The sequence below is a fragment of the Diabrotica virgifera genome, chromosome 2 (assembly GCF_917563875.1).
Source record: "Diabrotica virgifera virgifera chromosome 2, PGI_DIABVI_V3a".
Classification (NCBI taxonomy): Eukaryota; Metazoa; Arthropoda; class Insecta; order Coleoptera; family Chrysomelidae; genus Diabrotica; species Diabrotica virgifera.
The window spans coordinates 85,812,895-85,821,806 of NC_065444.1; the positions used below are offsets into that span (position 1 = coordinate 85,812,895).

Below are 8,912 nucleotides of genomic sequence, written 5' to 3' on the forward strand. Positions count from 1 at the left end.
AGAGGATACACATAACATTTTAGGAACTTGATTCTTAGTTGTAAGTATAGCTGAGAGTTGCTCAGAATAGATCTAAGTTTCATCAATGCTCCTCTTGCAATTTCTATACGAGTTTTAATTTCTTCATCCGGATTTAGTGTCTCGTTTATCCAACATCCTAGGTATTTAAAATTGTTAACTTTTGTTATTGGTTCATCACTGACAATTAGTTGCATAGGCCCGACGTCTTGTTTACTAACCACAAGTAACTTTTTTAATGCTATAATCGGATTTAAATCTGATCTGGGCTTTATGCTGGCCAGTATAATTTTTAAATTAAACCTCATCAAGGTAAGAGAAAAAAAGAGAAGTTAATAAATTGATGGTTTGGGAACGTAAAATCCTTCGAATGATATATGGTCCTTGCAGAGACAGAGTGACAAACGAATGGAGGAGCAGATACAATAACGAGCTAGAGTCTCTATTCGGAAAAGAAAATCTAGTCACATATATAAAGGCCAATAGACTCAGATGGGCAGGGCATGTAATACGCAATAACGAAAATCGCATTATAAACAATGTGTTCTGGGAAAGGACAGGTGGAAGAAGGTCAGTAGGGCGGCCTACTATTAGTGCCACAGGACCGACAATCATGGAAGGCAATATTAAACGAGGCAAAGACTCACGAAGAGTTGTAGCGCTATTGATGATGATGATGAAGGTAAGTCTTTGCTATGCTAGCGATATGAAGACGTGCATTAACACCAATATGTCATCTCCAATATGGCTTTCTAATAGCAAAACATGACCTTCTTAAATGTTTTCAATGTACATATCAGTTGGCATTCGCCTAACCACCTCCACGTGTTCGGTATGTCCTTTCAAAACAATACCGCTCTGTAACACTATGGCGCCACCACCAAAACTAACGCACTGTATGAGGTTACAACTAACATACTGTTCGCCAACTCTTCTGTAGACGACATTTTGTAAATCTTACTTCCATATGATGAACGCTATGCCAGATGTAACCTAATACATAGTGTTAATTTTGTTGGTGGCGGGACAGTATAAAGAGGGACAGTAGAACCACTCTCCGAAAAATTGGAAGTAAAATATGTAGTCGCGCATGGCGACCGCGCAATGTTCTTAGTCGCTTTTGCCCCACTCTCGCATTGCTATTCGCATAGAAACATGCGGCTTTTAACAGGGAAAACCCGCATCAACCACTTGTTAATTACCAATTGCGTACTACCGGTATTACTTCCTGAGATCAAAGCGCAGACAGAAGAGTGATTTTACTGTGGAACCTCTATATACTGTGGTGGCGGCATAGTGCTATGGAGTGGTATTTTTTGGAAATGGGATACCGAACTTGTATAGGTGATTGGGTGAATGACAGCTGATATGTACATTAAAAACATGTACATGTACATTGGATAACAAATTCGTGTTAATGGACCATGACGCAGATCTTCATCTCGGTGGCATAGGGAATACTTACCTTGATGAGATTCAATCTAAAAATTAATTGGTCACCATATAGCCCATATCAAATTTAAATCAGATTACACCATTTATATGATACGTCAAATCATGACATTCGGAAAAAAAATCCTATTCCTATGACACCGGGGGCAGCACAAAAATTTTTATTTCACACGTTAATTTCAAAATATGCAACATATTTGTTTGTGAGTGTATAAGCGTGTTTACCATCAAACGCATAAAACTGCAGTATCTGCTGCAGTCCATATTGCATGGTAAAGTCAAAGGTAAGCATGGACCCGGTAGAAGGAGAATATCATGGCTGCGGAATTTGAGAACATAGTTTAAGAAAACCTGAACGGAACTGTTTCGAGCCGCAGCAAGCAAGGTTATGATTGACAATATGATTTCCAACATCCGAAACGGATAGGAACCAGAAGAAGAAGAAGAAGAAGAAGAAGAAGAAGAAGAAGAAGAAGAAGAGGAAGAGTGTATAAAAATCATATATAAAGTACTAATAAAGGGTTTTTAACATCAATGCCTGCATTCCATGCTTTAAACAAAATTTAGCAAGCGGAAACAACAAAAATTAAAATCTTTAAAGCTGCATAAAAAGTATACTACTTTACGGAGCAGAAACAGTGAAAGAGCATCAAACTATAACTAGCAAGCTACCAACTTTTGTAAAGAAACCTTTATGAAAGATTCTGAAAATAGGCTGGACCAACCAAATAACCAATACAAAACTTGGGAAAAGGAAACAACATACATACTAACATATCTCTACTAAAATCAAGGAAAAAAATAGAAACTAATTGGACATATCTTAAGGAAAGATCAAAATAATATAATAGGAGACAAGCACTTGAATACCAGCCTGAGATGAAAAGAAAGAATGGAAGATCAGACAAAAGCTGGAAAAGAACTACAACCAGAGAATATGAAAAAATTGGACTAAGATGGGGTGAATTATTCAAAAACACAAGAAGAAATAGAAGATAATGAAAGGAAACGATACAAGAACCATGTGGGAGATTCCACACAAATAGAACTCACAAAAATCAAGAAGAATTCAATAAGGAAGACTAGGACACTTCATCTTTTCTTAGTTTCTAAGCTGAGGGAATCAACAGCACTGTCTTATCCCATTGTCATCTTCAATTAGGTCAGTTAGTTCCTCTACTCCTACTTTTATTGTGTTGTTCTGGTAGATATTTTCGATTATTTTGATTATTTGTAGAGGTATCTTTCTTGCGTATTGCGTAATTTGACGCTGTAAATAATAATATCGTATAACATTTTTACCGGGGAGATCCTTTCGGACAGGGTCCGGCGCCACTGCATCTTTAACCCTGTTTGAAGTAGCGAATGTCGATGCACACTAGCCCAAGGGAGCCGCCGGCTTAACGTACCCTCCGAAGCACGGTGAGCCGCTCATCATTTTTGTGACCCTGTCAAATGCATTTTTAAGGTCTGCGAAAAATAAAAAATACTTTAGTTTGTTGTATTCTAATTTTGCAGAATGTGTTCATGAATACCAGGCTAATCAAAAAACACTAAAAATAACTGATTCACGTTGTTTATCGCCTTCCTTTAAGGGAGAATTCGTCATATTCAGACTAAATATTCGACATACAGGAAAAAGAAATCTATATAAAATTTTATTCATTAAATAACATATCTAACGAATACCTACACAATCCTAAAAAATCCATAATAACACGTTTTACAAAAACCAACTGACGTGCGAATCTCGCGCCGAAAAGGAAGCAGGAAAATTTTCTATTTGTTAATATCGATCCCGATTTGTTTACTTTTTCTTTTGTTCGCGCTTCGAATATTCTCAGTATTCTTTTCATGCTCGAGTTATTAAAAGTAATTCTTAGCTTCTTTGGTAGCTTTTCAGTATAAGCAGCAGGAGTTTAATAACTTGTTCAGTGGCTGTGTGACTTCAGAGCAGAGCGCCAATATAATAATAGTTTTGAAACAATTTTACACAGTCTCAGACGATAAGATGGGCAAAATTGCTGATTTAAATCGGATAGTTCTTTTAAAATCGGAAAAAAAATGTTCTACCAGATATTACGTATAGAACAATACTGCTATACCTATAAGAAATTTGAAGCACACTTTAATTATACAGATGAGTATTATTTTTGTTTTACTTATTATTATTTATATCAGTATTATATCCTTTGATAAAGGTAAATTTTTAATTTATCTTTAATCTTCCTTTACCTTCCTAACCTTTACCTTCATAAGGGTGGTGAAAAATCTAATGTCTGCAAACTCAAGACCTATTGCCTTACCATCAGTAGGTACTTTCCAAAATTATTGAGAGACTGATAAAAGCCCGACTTATGTTCTTTTTCGTTAAAAACATAATTTTATCACAAAATCAGGGAGACTTTTTAATTGATATTTTCTCACAATATAAGATAGATGACATTAGTGTGCAGGACAGTAATGTTTCTGTGTCGGAAAGTTCTTTTCTGTACAGTACCATTACATTCCACAAAAAAATCATAAATATAATTATAACATGTTTTGATGAAATGGTTTTATTTAAGATATTAGATTTGATAATACTTTTCAAAAAAGAACCGATTTAACTACATCTCATGTCCGAGAAATCTGGAAAATTCGCTACTTTAACACATTTTTGAACTTTGCATTTAGTATTCTACAAATGACTACCTTATTCTGAGTAACGGTATATTATATTCCGTTTACATAATATGTGGTGAAAGTGTAGACAAATATAACCTGTAAGAGAGTAGGTATTAGACTTAATTATCAGTAGTAATTGCACAAGAGCTCTAAAATTATCGAATTTTGGTGGCAGTTTTAATCTCACGACCCGAAGGGTAGTGAAATTATGTCAAAGTGTCACGAAGGCAACAATTCGATAATAATTTTAGAGATCGAGTGCAATTTGCTGCGATTATTTCATGAATAAAACTGTTTAAAACCAAAATTTTATTGTAATTTATTTATGTAAGTACAAATTAGTACAATTTATTAAACACACAGTTGTTATAAATATTTGACGGTTGAAAGACATCACTTTTATAACCTTTAGAACATTAATTTTCATTAAAGTCACTGAATGTATTTTTTCGTAGCAACGAAGGGGATCTGACGTAATATACTTGACGACGGGATATTATCAAAAATTATCGGGTATAATATCACAAGAGAGTAAGAATAAATTGAAAATAATGCGACAGTTTTTCGAAAATTTGTTGTCTGGCAATAGACACGAGAGCCCGCAGGGCTCGAGTGGCTATGACCCGATGACAACAAATTTGAGTCAAAATGAAGCATTATTTTCTTATTTATCCTTACTGTCATGTGATATTCGTCAGATTATTTTTTAATACGAGTATTATGGATATTTTCATGTGACAGTTGTCAAAACTAGGAACTGGTTGCCATTAAACAGAAACAATGTACTTAAAAAATTCTATCGGTAATTTTCTACAGTAGATAATTCTCAGTATAATTTTAATCTGATTGGACAGAATTAAACACGTGATCAAATATCTTACTATACGATTGGAAGTTAAAATCATTAAAAAATAATCACTTTAATTTTTATTTCTGAAGCTTTCTATTGGTTAGAATTTTCTATGAGTGAAATTATCGTTTAGAAATTAAATTATGGATATTACAACTGTTTTATTTTACAATGTTGTTATTATTAAACACTTTATAATTACCAATAATTAATCAATAAGGATTCAGCAACCTCAGCAAGATACGTGAATTAAATATGGTGGAAATCCGTGACTGCATAAATATAATTGTTTATCTAGTTATAGTCGGTTCGTTAAACTCAGACACAACTGGCTAGTGATTTTAGTAAGTAATTTTGCGAATTTTGTAAAATTGGCAAAAAATAATTACTAAACAGTTAATAATTACTAAATAGTTAGTAATTTTGCCAATTTTGGCAAAATTGGTCAAAAACAAAAAAATTACCTACTAAAATCACTAGCCAACTGTGTCTGAGTTTAGCGAACCGACTATACCTGCTGATTACGTGAATACTAAGTGAATTTTAAAATTTTAAATTTTAAGAAATCCAATTTTACAGTGAATTATAATTACAATAGGGCTTTTCATCGATTGTCATTTGTTTCGAGATTCTGTCAAAAATGTTCTATAATATGTGTATAATATTAATATACACAGATTATACGACATAATATGCCTATTAAGGCGGCAGTACATTAATTTTTAAACTGATTTCTGGGTAATTTGGTTAGGTATAACGAATTTAATTTGATTAGTATTAATTAGTATTAATTCGTATTAATTAGTATTAATTATTATTAATTGATTAGTATATAATCTTCGTTTGGAAATTGTGATTTTTATTTTTAGCAAAAACTGTGGTTGTAGAAAAAGTATAGTGTGTAACACGTGCAGAATGGTAATTTCTCACTTGTTTAAATTGCGGCACTAACTCGTGAGAAATTAGTACCTTTCTGCACTTGTTGCACAATATACTATTTAAACATTTTTAGTAAAATACCCTAATAATCCATTAGGATTGATGCAGTAACTGATATTGTTTTCTTATAATGACATTAAATTTTGTTTCAGTTGATATTCGACGAATTCAAAGTAGGTCGATACGAAGCCTCTGCTCTTGACGGCTGTCCAGATGGTTACATGCAACTCAGCGAACTAGGCCGACCCTTCACTGGAGGCTCCTGGTGTGGTACGTCATCTGGTCCAGCTGCTTACTACAGTGAAACATCAACAATAACAGTAACAGTAAAGCTGTTTGGCTCAGTAGAAATTCCGTTTGCTTTTCGTCTTAGATATAGGTTCTTCTCCAAAAGAGAAGCTATAGTTAGGTTCGGTTCGCCGGTGTCTCCTTTAGAGAGGGGCCAGATAGCTCCTGGTACTTACTGTACTAGACAATTCGAAGAGTGTTATAGAAAGCCTTGTAGATTACAATCACCCAATTATCCTGGTATGTATCCCCGAAATGTTTCGTGTTACTGGAGTTTGAGGCAGAAGTTTGTACCGACTTGTAAACATGCTATGATTTCTGTGAGGCAGGAAGCTGTGCATAAAATGCAGATGAAGAGATCAATCAATGTTGCTGGCTTGAACAAAACTGAAAGAATGCTAAAAGCCTGGAGAGACTGCACTGGCGAGAGAGATCATCTGATTTTTTACGACGGCGGTTCAACAAATGATGCTGTGTTAGCCAAGTACTGCGGAGGTGACTGGCTCCCACGAGTAGTTTCCCGTGGTCCTGAAATGTTGGTTGCTTTTCATTCATCCCCGTTTAGTATACCGTTGCATTCGCCTTCGTCTCAATCAACTTTAAGAGGATTTGAACTAGATGTTGAAGTTATTTTTGTAGATTCGGATTCGCTAGATTTTTCGCGCCATAAAGTAGACTGTGTATTTCATATCAACGCTACTAGTCCCGATAGCGACGAAATTTGGACTGGTAGAGGCCGTAAAGGTAAACTTTTGAGTCCTAAACATTCCTTGCCACCAAACACCACTTGCACTTATAAGTTTAGCGGATATCCCGAAGACTTAGTTTGGATTGCCTTTATCTCATACAGCCATAAGGCGTTACTGGTCGGAGAGAATGCGCATGCTTTGCTCCGAAATGATACGTCTAACAATGGTTGTTCAACGAGGATAAGTATTTGGGATGGGAATAGATTAGTAGAAGATAGATGTGACGAACCTCCCAGACTGTGTGACCATAGCGCGTTAAGCAATAATACTAGAATCACTAGACCTTGTTTAAGAGAGGAAAGTTACTTGACAGTAGATAAGAGTTTAGTTATAAGACATTATACGGAAGATGGCACTGCCTTGCATCCAGCCTCATTTAAATTGATGTATGAATTTGTAGATACTAAGTTAGGAGGAGAACCATGGCCTAAAAGATTTGAAGGTGGTCCTTGTCACAGAGTGTTCAAACATCAGCACGTAGGAGAAGTAACATCTCCACGAAATATCTTCCTTTACGGTAGAGGCGGTGCGAAAGATTTAGACTGCGTTTATAGATTTGAAGCTAGTGTCAACGAAAGAGTGCGATTGATTTTAAACAATGCTTCTTTTGGGGTGAATCCTACTTGTGAAACTGTCAACGACCCTCATACGGGAAGACAGATATGTGAGTATTCATCAGGAGCTCGTACTGCCGAACTAAATATATTTGAAAAGCCTTGGGACGATATTAGAATTCATAAAACTTGTATCTGTGATAATGTTACACTTTCAAATAAACCACTGGTATTCATTTCTGCCTCTAGAGTCCTAGAACTCCAATTTACTGCCAAAGATATGAATATAACCGAAGACTTTACTTTTATACATTTCCACATTTTGTTTGAAATAATAAAAATGGATGAATGTCCAAGAAAACAAAGACTTAGGGGATATGGGGGCGATGTACAGTTGCATTCTCCTCCCTCTGATAATGACGACAGCTTATGTCAAGGCATGCCTTGGATCGTAGAGGCAAGATATAATAGAAGTTTATTTTTGTTAAGTTGGGGAGCTTTTCTACCCTTAAAACCCCGACTTGAAGAATCAACTCGCTGTCCCACTTCGAATCGTATCATGATATATTCAGGTCGTCCTCCAAAATTAGTTCGAGTAGTTTGTCCAGCGGAACCAGGTACTCGTCCTCTAGCTGTTCACGTATTCAGTGAAGAATGGTGGGGAGAAGGCCAAGCTCATATCGTTCAACGACCTCCTAATTTCATGATTGACTGGATAGGATCTGAGAGCGGAGAAGCAGCTTTTAGTTGGTTAGAGATCTCCAGATCTCGTTCATCGCTCCTTCACCAACTGCAGGTCCCCATTAACGCTAGCAGTAATGAAACTGACTTGGAATGTGCTTACAAATGTCCTGAATTAGATGCTTGCATAAGTTCTTCCCTCTGGTGTGACGGAAAAGACCATTGCCCGTCTGGTTATGATGAATCTGAGAGCCATTGTGGCGCCACTTCGAAGCTACTAAATTCTCTACCACTGAGTGCTATGGCTGCAGCAACAGCTGTGATATCTTCAATCATTCTTCTAGTTTGCTTAACGTTGCACAGGTCACGCGCTCGACGGAGACGAAGGCTGGCTAAAAAAAAGTTACTCACTGGTCCTAAATTATTGAATTCTAGTATAAGTTCTTGACACAAGACTCCTCCTGTAGAATATATACATGTGGATCGGGAGACAACCGTATGAGTTCAGGAGTTAACCGATTCATCCGTCCCAATGCTCACATTTTATCTACCGGTGCCTTTCTGTGATTTACAACGGTTACACGTGATATCTTCACATTTACACCATAATTAGATAAGACTCAGCAACTGTTTGTATCGAAGTCATTACGAGTTTAAATTTTGCTTTTCTAAGAGAGGGAATACGCGGCTCAGAGAAAAGAAAAACTTTTTTAT

General features: G+C 36.0%; 1 protein-coding gene across 1 annotated transcript in view; it reads left to right on the forward strand.

The window, feature by feature from the left end:
* The window catches only part of LOC114329744 (uncharacterized), an 83,828-nt gene extending 75,178 nt beyond the window's left edge, over window positions 1-8,650 (forward strand). The window contains exon 3 of the mRNA XM_028278939.2: window positions 6,079-8,650. Coding sequence (XP_028134740.2) covers window positions 6,079-8,646 — 2,568 coding nt within the window. The 3' untranslated portion in view covers window positions 8,647-8,650. The remainder of the gene's footprint in view (window positions 1-6,078) is intronic.
* Window positions 8,651-8,912: the final 262 nt, after the last annotated feature.